This window comes from Misgurnus anguillicaudatus, unplaced genomic scaffold (assembly GCF_027580225.2).
Source record: "Misgurnus anguillicaudatus unplaced genomic scaffold, ASM2758022v2 HiC_scaffold_29, whole genome shotgun sequence".
NCBI lineage: Eukaryota > Metazoa > Chordata > Actinopteri > Cypriniformes > Cobitidae > Misgurnus > Misgurnus anguillicaudatus.
In genome coordinates this window covers 1,773,249-1,787,928 of record NW_027395279.1, presented here as the reverse complement: position 1 = coordinate 1,787,928, position 14,680 = coordinate 1,773,249, and the positions used below count along the sequence as shown (strand labels likewise).

Here is a 14,680-nt window from a genome sequence, read left to right as displayed (position 1 = left end):
TTTTCCACAGCGTCTGAAGTTTGCTAATTATCTGTGATTTCTCTCTCAAGAAACCACACACGTGCATGTTTGTTTATGCCAAGATCATAGGAGCGCGTGATGCGCTGTTCTGTCACGCTGGTGAATGATCTCAGCTTCAGCACTGATAGTGACGAACTCCCTGATCTCTGCTTTAGTCCAGTTTACAGACATTTCTCATCGTGAATGATGATCTGTGTTCAAATCTTTGTGTCAAAGAAATGAACATAACTTCTGTTTGCGATGACATGTGTCTCCTTACACCATTGTTTCTGTGTCTTGTTCACACCGAATTTTATGGAAATCTTCAATGACCAAAGTGTTGTGTGAATGGGGTTCATGTTGAAGAGACACTGTTTATTTCACTCTAAACCCTTTTAGTTTTGCCCTCCTAACACGGATAAATGTTGATGTAGTTTTTAGCTGCTTTGTCACTGTAGTTTTGTTGATAAACATTTAGCTACACTGTACATTTCATTCTGGATCTGTCGCCACTACAAACTTTTCAAAAACATCTGCTGTGGACATAATTAAGTATTAAACAACTTTACTTTGATTTTGTTTTTACAGTCTTTTTTGGTTCGTGGTTCAGTGTGGAACATTCTAGTGATCTGGTTGTTCCTCTGGGAGGTTCAGTGGTTCTGCCCTGTTCTGTTGATTTACTCTTACCACTGGAGGATCTGGAGGTGGAATGGAGAAGATCAGATTTAAAGAATCCATTGTGTGTGTATCAAGATGAAGATATTAGACCAGAGGCTCAACATCAGGATTATCATGATAGAGCTCATTTCTTCACTGAAAACATTAAACATGGAAACTTCTCCCTACTGTTGAACAATCTGACAGCTGAAGATGAGGGACAATACACATGTAAAGTTTACATACAGAAATATGAGTTTTCACTAGGCAGAAAGTTGGTACCGAGACTTCTAGGTAAGCAACGGATACATTTTGAAAACTACTTTTGCTACAATTTTCTTTTTTTTGCTTTTCCAAACATCTTACTTTTGTCTATGTAGTGTTTTTATCTCTGAAAAACTTTTACAGTCATGTATAAAACATAAATTATAAACGTAAAAGCGTAAATTAAACAAAAACGAACTCTTCACGTGGCTATAGCATAAACATTCATAAACGTGCGGAATTATTTTCAAAATTAAACCAGTTCAGCGAAAGTCCCACCCTAGAGCTAATCTCATTGGTTAAACCCATACGGCCAAAATACATATTTTCAAATATAATTTTAAATATATTCAACTTTTCAAAAATTGCCAAATATATTTAACATTATACATTCACATGGCACAAAAGTGTTAACGCTTGATGGAAGTCTTGTCTGAAGCATGGCGAACAGCCAATCACAGTGGCTGCAACATATGCTCAGATCTTTCATGAACATAATTGGCTGGCTCTGCCTAGGTTATTTGCAGAAGGCGATCTGATTGGCTGACGCACGCTTTGCCACTTGAAAAGTTAAGAAATGTTCAACTTGCCGCGAGCAACGACAGTGATGTGGCGCCGACAGATCGACAATTTAATTCGGCAATGCATGACGTCACCCATTAAAAGTGAATTTGATCCACTTCGAATGTTGATTAGTGTATATTTTAACTTGATAACCTGCGCGAGGACGTGGATGTACTGAAGAGCTATTTATTTACATAATTTAAATTACTGTTAGTTTAAATGTACTTACATTAAACAACTATACATCATTAAAAAGTGTTTTGATTTAAGATTTAGTTTTTGACCTTTATTTTAATCTGAGAATCCTAGTAACAGTAATTTCTTCATTTTTGTCAGACGTTATGAAAATGAAAAACGGTACATACCTTTAATTTGAAATATAACCCTCAGCCGCACTCATTGATAAAAATACTCCTCCGTGATCGTCATGAAAGCACTCGATAAAACAACATCCATCGGGGCTTTTAATTCAAAGTATGCATATTTGGAGAAATATTACTTCAATTTTATATGTTTACTTCAAATTTCTGCAGGGGGGGTAATATTTCACCCATTTTTATTCCAAAAATGGCGATATGAGCAAGTTTGAGTCTGCAGTCATTCCCACTCAGTTTGTTTCATTCATACGTGAAGCCGGAGGGCGCTAAAGTCTCAATATGAAACTTTCTGAGAAATAATCAGACGTCAGAGCTCAGCAGCAGCTGTCAGTCAGACGTGAACTTGAACAGTGACCTGCAACGAGCGATCGCTGTTTTTATAATAACATGCAAATAAAGATGTTTTGATGTTTTAAAACCATGAAGACAATAAACACGATTAAGATTATATATGGTTTGTCTGTATTTTTAACGCTATGTCTATTATTTTTATAACAGTACTGTATATTATAATGCTATGCTAAGCTAACAGCATAAATAACATAAAATTGTTTATTTTCGGTCTTATTTTATGATCCAAAGCCACATCAGATCACGCATGATTGTTTAAGCACTCGACTTTTGATGTTATAAAGTGAGTTTTATTATAAATGCTTTTATTTGTCGTGTTTTGATGGTATGCTAAGCTAACGTACTAGCTGTTCTGTAAACATCTGCTGTCTGGAGATATGAGATATATGTTTCTAGGAATAATTTCGACTGGTAAAGCTTCTTTAAGGTAAGTTTCTTTTTGTAATAAAGGAATTTAATAAAAAGAAAGTGAATTGAGACAAAAGGAGGAAATAAAACACTAAATAGAATGTATGAGTAATTATTAATAATAATAATAAAATAAACATTAAGACAGCCATATCCAGGATTAAAAGTTGTTAATGACTCATTCGGATGCTTATTTAATGAGTCTGTTTAAAACCCGGAGCAATAGGACAATAAACTGAAAGGATGTTTTGAGATATAAATAAACAAACATTAGCTTAGCATTTTTGCTGTTTTCTCTAAATAAATTTACATGACATGGGTCTAAAAAACATTTCATAAAATACAGAGTTTTAGAGGTATCATCTTCAGATTTCAAACAGAACATGGTCAGACCTGTGGCTTTATCTGCAGAGCATTTCTAGATTGCTCCAAGGCCATTTTTATTTAGTTTTTCATAACAATATTTCATAAATGTTTGGTGGAGTTAATAAACAAGTATAATTTAAGCTCTCTATAACAACTTTTTTCATTATGACAGTAACTAATGTTCACCTCTTAATAAACTTCCAAGTGTTTGCTTTCAAATGAGACCAAACTTATGCTTTTAGTGCAAAGACTTCATAAACTGTATCTATTTTAGTTTAGCTATGACATTTTTTGTGGGGGGGGTTCAGAAAACAAAAAAAGGTTAACAGGTTAAATTATGTGTACAAAAACGTTTGATTAACCAATATATTTTTAGCCATTTTTTTTGTATGTTTCCTCTTTCTACAAAATGTATTTAGTATATATTTATATCATATTTTTGGCCAGACAAATTAATTTTTTGTCGTATAGGAATTAGGGGTTAAACACAGGTGTTTATGGGTCGCGTGCGAGAAGGGAGCTTTGATGTAATCTTGTAAACTACATGGCAAAGCGTGAAGCCTCGTTTCTATAGGAATGAACGGAAAACACTTTGCTCGCATCACGTCAGTGCACACGACGGGTCGTTGCACACCAGAGAGAGACGAGGCTTAATGCCACGGACGGCCCAATTTAATCTCTACCACTATGGCACCCTCAGATATATCATTTACTACCTGTCTTTCATGATAAGTGTCATCTACACAAACAGTTGAACCGAATAACAAATATTATGTTGTTTGCATTCCTTAAAAGGGTCTAAAAGGTCATTCGCTGTGTCGCTGCATAAATAGTTAATGGGAAACACTTATAAGGATTTTTTGCACCAGTGGTAATTGGATTCAGAAATGAAATTAGAGACTTGAAATGAAACTGAAATAGAGATTTATTTGAAATTTTGATGACTACATAATGTTTTTAGATTGTTTACGACTCTTCAGTTTCAGGTTTCTGTCTTCAGATGCTTTTGGTCTTCTGTCCAAATCTCATCATGTTCTTTGCTTTTATCTTCTGGGGTGTTTCTGAAGGTCAGTGTTTATCATCATTGTATCACTCAATATATTTACTACACATCCCTCTGCAATGAGTCAAACAATGACTTAAAATCTCAATCCCAAAATGTCCACAAGTAGCAAAGCAGTTATTGAAAGATTGTCATTATTACAGGTCGTGTAGTGGTTATACCCCTAATTTATGCCCCCATTTTTTTAAAGTAGAAGTGTGTATACTTCATGCTATCAAATAAAGAATGAGTATACTCCGTATACCTGTGTATGCCCTTCTCTACACCACTGATTATTTCTCTGTGTTTGTGTTTTAGGTTCTGTGAATGAGATGATCAGCTGCTGTGCTCTTTATTTTCTCAGACCTTTCACTTTACTATGGGCGGCTCCATATATAAATGATTTTAAAGGTATGAAGTGACGCTATGGTAGCGCCTCTGCGGGATAGCATCACAGAGATGCTTACTTATGTTTCAATTCTCTCGCAGCACAAGAAGATCCTGAGGTTTGCTTTTTGGGGAAAGCATACAAAATATCGTGTCCTAGTCTTTTACTCCCCACATTCAATAAATGTATTAGATGCAGTATTGGCTCTGGGTTCCCACGAGTCCTTGAAATCCTTGAAAGAAAAAATTCAAGGCCCTGGGAAGTTTTTGAAAATATACATACATAGATAGAGGTCATTGAAAATGCTTGAATCTACTTTATGCAATAAGTTTTTTTGGGGGAAAAAATCCATATTATTTCCTGTGTAGTGTAGGATAATATCATAAAAATTCTAGACTTTTTAATCACACATGCTAAACTGTTCGCTTTAAATGCTTATATCTTCTGTATGCGAATGCTGATTCATACCAAAATGCTTTTTTGCATAGTTGTGTTTGACGCATGAAAACGTCTCGGGTTACGTATGTAACTGTTGTTCCCTGAAAAGGGAACGAGATGCTGCGTCTCCCTTGCCATACTTTCTGCGTCCCTGTAAAGCAGTTTTGGCAATATTTCAGATAGCGATATACTTCCTGGCTCCGGCATCACCCTGTCTTTGTCGTTAAGTCTCACCATTGGTTGAATTTGATATACACATTCAGACGCACTTACCCCTGGAGGCGTCCCCAAAGTGTCACCGCAGTGACGCAGCGCGAGTTCCCTCGAAAGGGAACTGTAACAATGTATCTTAAAAGGTAACACAATGTAATCTTGCTCTCACTTGAACTGTGTCCCCACATTAAGTCCTTGAATTTGAGGGTATTGGACCTGAAAGTCCTTGAAAGGTCCTTGAATTTGAAGTTAACTAAGGTGTGGGAAAAAAATACACGTTTACAAAATACACGCAAGACACTCCCTTAACATGAGATTATGCGATGATCTGGCAAATGTGAGCGTCTTTTGTCATAAACCCTTTAGGCGCATCTGCAGCAGGCACTTTTTTTTGACAAGACACGTGATGCACATAGGTCACTTGACGTGCAGAACACATATTTTGAAATTACGAACCACACACATGACGGGCTACATACATGTTGTGACAAACTTCGCATCGAGCGCCTTCGAAAAAAAAATTAGTCACCGGCCACCACTGCTTACAACACAAGCAGCGGACTCAGACATAATATTAGTTTGCGTTCATTTAAACCCGCTATTTCTTCCTCTCATATTTAATTATATCATTTTTGTTTTACAGACAAAATTAAAACGCTGATTTTGAAGTGCAGTTATGTTGCTGAATATTGTCTTTTGGCAGCTGTTTCTTATTCAGGTAAACAAATGCGACACAATCATTATTCTGTACATTATCATTATTATGAGTTTTTACAAATCATGCTTGTCAAAATTATAGTGAAATATTTTGAAAATTATAATGGATTATTAAACTGTATTCATTTTTAGCTGTGGTTGTGTGTTGGTTTGAAGTTGCTGATTTTGTTTTCTCTTTCCTTCAGTTCTTCTGACAAGTACTTGGGAGAGAATTCTGAATTATGCAGATTTTGACAAAGTTGTGATAATAATCCTGTATGTAATATTGTTTCTGTCCTGCTCCTGCAAATTTAGTAATAGTAAGTATTTCTGTATGATTATCTTTCCATACGTCTTCATATATCACTGAGTTAAAAATATTCAATAATGTCAATATCTGTATTTGTCTTATAGTTTCAGCATCACAGATTGGAAATGGAAAAGGACGAATAAATGATATATTGGAGATTGTGGCTGATCTGACTTTTGAAATACTACCTACATTAAAATGCGTCATTCTGTTTTATACATTTGCATCGAGTGGAGGAGGTGAGTTTACATTTATCACTGATCTGAAGTTGTTTTTAATCTAAAGTGTGTGCTTTATAAATAAACTTTGACTTTGACAGAGAGCAAAACTCAAAACATGAGAACACAGACAGGTGTTACAACAACTTATTGCAGTGCATATTTAGATATTTTAAATCATTTAAAATGTTTATGATAATGTCAAAGGCATATGAGATGAAATATTAGAAAGAGCTGACAGAAGTGAGCAGAAACAGAAAGTGCCCAGTTTGGGAGTGGTCCTATTTTTTTTTTTGCTAATAAATAAATACACGTCTGTGTGGAATGAATGTGTTGATATATTGCATTACTATTCAACATTATTATTAAAATAATTTCTTCTGTTTTTAGGACTCGTCGCTATTGCTGTTTTACTAGTTTTACTACTGATGGCAAACGAAAGAACGTTTTATAAATGCGGCAGGATGGGCTGTAAGTATACAGTACACAGTAAAGTGAAACCTCAGTTTCGAAACGCAAAGAGAAACTACGGTAGTTTCCACAGGACAAACATGTCGTCATCTGACACAACGTAGGGACAAAATGTGCTCTGTGTAGAGCAGTTTGTCCACTTAGAGCTACTGTACAAACATGACAACAACTTCCATGTAGGGAGACACGCGGTGTACGGAGAAAAAAGCAGTTCGTGATAATGTAATAAACACAATATGTTTCATTATGTAAGGTCTTTATACACCACTGATCATATAGTTATGTATATTATATTACATTTCTGTCAAGAGATCCTTCTTAAAGTTAAACAATGCACCTTTAATATGAAAAGTTTTATTAATGAAAACATTCTCACACTTTTTCAGGGTCATGGCCCGTTATAAGAACAGTTTGGCTCCTGGTCATAATCATTTTGAATATAGTGATGATCGGTCTTTACATCTTTACACTGGAAAATGAAACAGGTATTTAAATGTTTTTAATATCATTAAAGAGATACTCCAGCCAAATATCATATATACGCTATGATTTACTCACTCTTAAGCTTTTTGCTTGTTGTTTTGCACTCTGCCTCCGCATTTGTCACTACGTCCCTACGCATTGTACCGATGATGGCAATTAACGCTCACTACAATGAAACACAGTCCTGAAAGCAGAAGAGGTCAAGATGACGGTGTTACTGGAAACTAAATAAATAAATAAGATATTTGGCTGTAGTGTCCCTTTAAGTAGGCGTATATTACAGACTGAGTTACGCTAAAGTTCATGAACTTAACATTTATGTACAGGAATATACAGTACTATGCAGAAGTTTTAGACACTTGTGAAAAAATACCATTAAATAAAATTGTCTAAATGAATGCAAAGTGATGTAATACGAAGTGATATAAACATGATACTCAGACTTATAATATAAATATCTGTTGTTTTCTCTCTCTCTCTCTCTCTCTCTCTCTCTCTCTCTCTCTCTCTCTCTCCCTCTCCTCCTTCTCCTGTCTGCTGTATAAATGTCATTTCATAAAAGCATAAATATTTTCTTTTTTTAATTCATAGATCCTATTGGATGGGTTTGTGTTATGCTGTTTCTGCAGATACTCTGGACAGTTGTGAGATTTACAGATCAGTCTTATTACACTTTTAAATTGGGTACATTATTGATACATTTTCTTTAAATATTTGTGCCCCATTCTGGCAAATCGTTTCACAAAGAGTACATTTTCATAATTGAGTTCAAATTCTCTTTCAAAAAACCTTCAAAACGATAGATGGTGGTTGGAATCAATAAAATAACAGTGCTGCACTTGTTTGAAGTTGATAGAGTAAACAAAGTCAATTTTTAGAGAAATGAAGTTAAACATATTTTAAGGATTCAAAACAAAATCACGGCCAACATACCTTAAATAGACTGAGGAAGAAGTAGTGGATGATGAGGAAGAGTATAAGGAAAAAGGAGTGGATGAGGAAGAAGAGTATAAGGAAGAGGTGGTAGATGAGGAGGAAGAGTATGAAGAAGAAGGAGTGGATGAGGAGGAAGAGTATGAGTAAGAAGTAGTGGATGAGGAGGAAGAGTATGAGGAAGAGGTGGTAGATGAGGAGGAAGAGTATGAGGAAGAAGGAGTGGATGAGGAGGAAGAGTATGAGGAAGAAGGAGTGAATGAGGAGGAAGAGTATGAGGAAGAAGGAGTGGATGAGGAGGAAAAGTATGAGGAAGAAGTAGTGGATGAGGAGGAAGAGTATGAGGAAGAAGTAGTGGATGAGGAGGAAGAGTATGAGGAAGAGGTGGTAGATGAGGAGGAAGAGTATGAGGAAGAAGGAGTGGATGAGGAGGAAGAGTATGAGGAAGAAGGAGTGAATGAGGAGGAAGAGTATGAGGAAGAAGGAGTGGATGAGGAGGAAAAGTATGAGGAAGAAGTAGTGGATGAGGAGGAAGAGTATGAGGAAGAAGGAGTAGTTGAAGAGGAAGAGTATGAGGAAGAGGAGTTGATTAGGAGGAAGAGTATAAGGAAAAGGAGTGGATAATGAGGAAGAATATGAGGAAGAAGAGTGGAGGAGGAGGAAGAGTATAAGGGAAAAGGAGTGGATGAGGAGGAAGAGTAAGAGGAAGAAGGAGTGGATGATAAGGAAGACTATGAGCAAGAAGGAGGGGATGATGAGGAAGAGTATGAGGAAGAAGGAGTGGATGATGAGGAAGAGTATGAGGAAGGAGTGGATGAGGAGGAAGAGTATGAGGAAGAGGTGGTGGATGAGGAGGAAGAGTATGAGGAAGAGGTGGTAGATGAGGAACAGTATGAGGAAGAAGTAGTGGATGAGGAGGAAGAGTATGAGGAAGAAGTAGTGGATGAGGAGGAAGAGTTTGAGGAAGAAGGAGTGGATGATAAGGAAAACTATCAGGAAGAAGTGGTGAATGAGGAGGAAAAGTATGAGGAAGAATTAGTGGATGAGGAGGAACAGAATAAGGAAGAAGTATTGGATGATGAGGAAGAGTATGAGGAAGAGGTTGTGGATGAGTAGGAAGAGTATGAGGAAGAGGAGTGGATCAGGAGGAAGAGTATAAGGAAAAGGAGTGGATAATGAGGAAGAGTATGAGGAAGAAGGAGTGGATGAGGAGGAAGATTATAAGGGAAAAGGAGTGGATGAGGAGGAAGAGTAAGAGGAAGAAGGAGTGGATGATAAGGAAGACTATGAGGAAGAAGGAGGGGATGATGAGGAAGAGTATGAGGAAGAAGGAGTGGATGATGAGGAAGAGTATGAGGAAGAAGGAGTGGATGAGGAGGAAGAGTATAAGGAAGAAGGAGTGGATCAGGAGGAAAAGTATAAGGAAGAGGTGGTAGATGAGGAGGAAGAGTATGAGGAAGAAGGAGTAGATGAAGAGGAAGAGTATGAGGAAGAAGTAGTGGATGAGGAGGAAGAGTTTGAGGAAGAAGGAGTGGATAAGGAGGAAGAGTATGAGGAAGAGGTGGTAGATGAGGAGGAAGAGTATGAGGAAGAAGGAGTGGATGAGGAGGAAGAGTATGAGGAAGAGGTGGTGGATGAGGAGGAAGAGTATGAGGAAGAGGTGGTAGATGAGGAACAGTATGAGGAAGAAGATGTGGATGAGGAGGAAGAGTATGAGGAAGAATTAGTGGATGAGGAGGAACAGAATAAGGAAGAAGTATTGGATGATGAGGAAGAGTATGAGGAAGAGGAGTGGATCAGGAGGAAGAGTATAAGGAAAAGGAGTGGATAATGAGGAAGAGTATGAGGAAGAAGGAGTGGATGAGGAGGAAGATTATAAGGGAAAAGGAGTGAATAAGGAGGAAGAGTATGAGGAAGAGGTGGTGGATGAGGAGGAAGGGTATGAGGAAGAAGGAGTGGATGAGGAGGAAAAGTATAAGGAAGGAGTGAATGAGGAGGAAGAGTATGAGGAAGAAGGAGTGGATGAGGAGGAAGAGTATAAGGAAGAGGTGGTAGGTGAGGAGGAAGAGTATGAGGAAGAAGGAGTGAATGAGGGGGAAGAGTATAAGGAAGGAGTGAATGAGGAGGAAGAGTATAAGGAAGAAGGAGTTGATGAGGAGGAAGAGTATAAGGAAGAGGTGGTAGGTGAGGAGGAAGAGTATTAGGAAGAAGGAGTGAATGAGGGGGAAGAGTATGAGGAAGAAGGAGTTGATGAGGAGGAAGAGTATAAGGAAGAGGTGGTAGGTGAGGAGGAAGAGTATGAGGAAGAAGGAGTAGATAGATGATGAGGAAGAGTATGCAAAAGATGTGGTGAATGAGAAGGAAGAGTAAGACCCCCAAATCCTTAAAGAAATGATATGGCTTCACACCTTGGGCCCTAAAATGTATTTTTATGCCTCCAATGTCAATTTGTGCAGTAATTGATGCAGTAATCTTAATATATTTGTTTGTTTACACGTTGTCTTTTATTCCAGATTTTCATCGTTTTGTCGCTCTGTATGTGTTTGGATCAGTTGGTGTCGTTTTAATCAGCGCTGCTGCTCTGATGACTGAACTAATACTGAAAACAGGTGAGAAAACACACTCTTTATTAATATCGTCCTCATCTTCAATAATGAAAGCGTGTTTGTAATTATTCTCTGATAAAACCCAAATGCAAAATGGCTGGATAAATGACGTCACTGGGTAGGCCAAATGAAAATTAATCTACCCAGATCAAGATAACTTCACCTACTGTTACATCATCGCATCATTTGCTCCACCCACTGGTGTGCAGTCTGAGGAGCGAGTGCATCTGGAGCCCGTTTCTGAAAAGAGGTTTAGTAAATACTGTGTATATTTATAATCCTAAAATGAGTTTTTCATCTGTTTTCTGTTTCTTATCAGTGAGTGGTGAGCATGTACTGATGGATATGAGATTCATTGTCTTTTCCTTTGAATGTGTCTTCATCTTGTCTGTCATGATTTTAGGACAGCTTGCATCTGGTAAGTAAAAACTAAATGTGTTATTCGAATCATACATTTTCATATTATAACCTGATCTCTGGTTTTCCGTCTCTCACTAAATACATTCTGTATTATCTATCAAAACAGTACAGAAGTGTATGAATTTTGACACAAATCTGGCCACTCGTGTGTCTCTTTTAACTCAAAAACAATTCATCATTAAGTGTTGACTTTTTACAGAGTCTCACTCTTCTAAAGATCTTTTTAGTAAATATCTTTTCTCTCACGTTTCTGACCTTACAGAGATTAAAACCTGCCTGCAGTCTTGTAAGGTTTGTATCATTTATAAATGTGCATTAATCCAAAACATTTAGCTTCATATTACAAGATTCTTCAAAATTTATACAAATATAAAAACATGTTTTGCTCTTAACACAGAATACACTGAGATCTAAAGTAAATTCATCCAGAAAATCACAGCAGAACAAGAACCAAGATTCACAGGTGAGGATTTTATAAGATTACATCGATGTTTTAGTTAATCGACAATATAAGACGTCATTTATATCCAATCTATCCTCCAAAACATATGATTGTTTTGGTCATTTGTCCATCCTCCCAAATACGATCAACATGTGTGTTTACTAAATTAGTGCCTCTACCGGCAGCAGATGAAACTTAATATATTAGGGAATGAAATTTGGGGGTATAATTTTGCTGTGAACTGCTGGCCACTAGAGGGCAGTAATTCCTTACACGTATACGTTGACTTTGTATTATATCCTATATATCTTTATGTTTGGAGGACAATTTATTAATATCATGTTGAATTATTGTACAAAAGCAGACAAATTTAGTACTATTGTTTAAAACATCCTGATAATAGGAGGATCGGGTGACACTCGAGCTACTGCATCAAACCAGAACACAGCAGAATTCAATAAACAGAATCCTCAACTGAAGACTGATGATCACGAGACTCAGATTCATGTCTGATTCACTGATTCCATGAACAATGAGAGAAGATCATTCATCCAGATTCATCACAAACACTCTGATCATTAGATCAAATTCTCATTTTTAGTGTTTAATTTTTTTCTACTCATTTGTACTGCCTTTTAATGTGCATATACGTATGTATGTTTGATGGAGTAAATGCTAAATATATATGTGTAACTGAACTCAAATGTATTTCTTCACTATACTGTACATTGCTGATATTGTTCAGCTGTATTATATTTGATATTTTTTATATATTTTTTTTCATTTATATATTGATGTTAAGGTTCTTTGGAGTTTAGTTTTCAGTTGTACAGTTTTCAGTGTGATCTCAGCTCTGTGTTCATTCATGTTGTAACAAATAAACAAATTAAATTGAATGGAAACATTGATTCTTTCTCACAGTAGTGAACAACAGGACAAAAATATAAATAAAGATTTTTATCTCTCTGAATGTCTACACTAATAAGCTGGTGTGTGTGATTGGCGTTCTGGAGCAATATGGCTACTGTCACATCATCCAGGTGGTGCACATTGGTGGTGGTTGAGAAGATCCCCGTTTCATATGTAAAGTACTTTGAGTGCTTCTGGAGAAAAGTGTTATATAAATGTAACAGATTATTATTATCATTAAACAATAACAGCCAGAAAACTGTAGGATGAATCAGACTAAGGTTTTGTATATTTAAATTATGTGTATTTAAAGTGAATGCCAACTGGGAAAAGCAAAACATGTATTATAATTTATTGTGAGGGTTAAAAGGGACATTTCGCAAGACTTTTTTAAGATGTAAAATAAATCTTTGGTGTCCCCACTACAAATGTGAAGTTCTAGCTTAAAACACTATACAGATAATTTATTACAGTATGTTAAAATTGCCACTTAGTACGTGTGAGTAAAAAATTTGCCGTTTTGGGTGTGTCCCTTTAAAAAGCAAATGAGTTGATCTCTGCACTAAATGGCAGTGCTGTGGTTGGATAGTGCAGATTAAGGGGCGGTATTATCCCCTTCTGACATCACAAGGGGTGCCAAATTATAACGATTTTTTCACATGCTTGCAGAGAATGGTTTACCAAAACTAAGTTACTGGGTTGATCTTTTTCACACTTTCTAGGTTAATAGGTGCACTGGGGACCCAATTATAGCACTTAAACATGGAAAAGATCAAATTTTCGTGATATGTCCCCTTAAGTGGAATGTGTTTCTATTGCACTCCACTAGATGGCACTGTCGTGTTAAATTTAACTGCTATTATTCATTCACATTGTTTTGTTGCTAATAAATAAAAATCAAATAAAACAATTAGACCACAAAAATGTTTAACAGCTTATGCTATAAGTTAAACGCCTTACAATATGAATATCAGATTGTTTTTTTAAACCAGAAAGGAGCTACGTGGTTTACAACACAATTGTATTATATCAAACAAAGTTGTTTGAAGGCTTATCAATAACAACCTTTACTCTGTTTAAATAATCATTATAATAATATAAACACACTGATCTTTACAATGGTTTTGTTTTCTGGTGGATTAAAGCATTATGGGGAAAAATGATGTTTACAGCATAAATAAATCATAATGTAAAATAAATGCAAAGAAAAACAAATAAATACATCTGTAAATGACAAAACATCTGCTTTGTCCTATAACACATACTTGGTTTATCTTTTAGAAAAGATTTGTCATTCTTGTGTGGAACTAATACATTTATAAAGAGCAAACTAATGTGACAAACAGCTTACATCAGATCATGAGATCCTTTATCTAAGTCATACACTCACTGAAAAAAATCACTTTCTCAGTATTTGTGTCTTGTTTTCAGTTAAAATATCACCACAATATTCAATTTAAGTGAATTAAAACAAGCACAAAAACAAATTTGACAATGAGATAAGAAGGTTTTTCTTGAATTGTTCTCGAATTAATATAATATAATGATCATAAATCTGTCTTTTTTTCTATTTAAGTGTTATAATTGGGTCCCGGTGTGATAAATGTATTACATATCAACCCAGTTACTTATTTTTGGTATACCATAGTCTACAAGCATGTGAAAAATAGATCATTGAAATTTGGCTCCCCTTGTGATGTCAGAAGGGGATAATACCACCCCTTATCTGCACTATCCAACCACGCCACTGCCAAAACGGCACATTTTGAACATGTTATAATAAATTATGATATTTTGAGCTAAAACTTCACAATCATACTCTGGGACACCAAATATTTATTTGACACCTTAAAAAAGTCTTGTGAAATCTCCCCTTTAAGTGCTTAAGAAAAAGTTTACTTATTTCAAAATGTTTTTTTCTTACCCATTGGCAGATTTTTGGCTTGTTGTTTCACTTAAATTTCATATTTTATGTCTAAAATCTAGACTTATTTTCTTAGCTAATATTGCTTATCAAGAAAATACATTTTGATTTAAGAATGTTAAGATATTTGTACAAAAACAAACAAACATGCTTGAGTTTTATTTATTAGTTTTAAAAATATTTACACTCACAAACACTTA

At 35.9% G+C, this 14,680-nt stretch overlaps 1 protein-coding gene across 1 annotated transcript in view; it reads left to right on the top strand.

Moving 5' to 3' along the window:
- Window positions 1–12,503, top strand: part of LOC129426150 (uncharacterized) — a 77,999-nt gene extending 65,496 nt beyond the window's left edge. Inside the window, exons 6-19 of the mRNA XM_073864951.1 lie at window positions 589–951; window positions 3,968–4,054; window positions 4,348–4,440; window positions 5,712–5,786; window positions 5,971–6,084; window positions 6,179–6,313; window positions 6,683–6,763; window positions 7,150–7,248; window positions 7,838–7,930; window positions 10,693–10,788; window positions 11,189–11,203; window positions 11,468–11,496; window positions 11,603–11,668; window positions 12,051–12,503. Coding sequence (XP_073721052.1) covers window positions 589–951; window positions 3,968–4,054; window positions 4,348–4,440; window positions 5,712–5,786; window positions 5,971–6,084; window positions 6,179–6,313; window positions 6,683–6,763; window positions 7,150–7,248; window positions 7,838–7,930; window positions 10,693–10,788; window positions 11,189–11,203; window positions 11,468–11,496; window positions 11,603–11,668; window positions 12,051–12,125 — 1,421 coding nt within the window. The 3' untranslated portion in view covers window positions 12,126–12,503. The remainder of the gene's footprint in view (window positions 1–588; window positions 952–3,967; window positions 4,055–4,347; window positions 4,441–5,711; window positions 5,787–5,970; window positions 6,085–6,178; window positions 6,314–6,682; window positions 6,764–7,149; window positions 7,249–7,837; window positions 7,931–10,692; window positions 10,789–11,188; window positions 11,204–11,467; window positions 11,497–11,602; window positions 11,669–12,050) is intronic.
- Window positions 12,504–14,680: the final 2,177 nt, after the last annotated feature.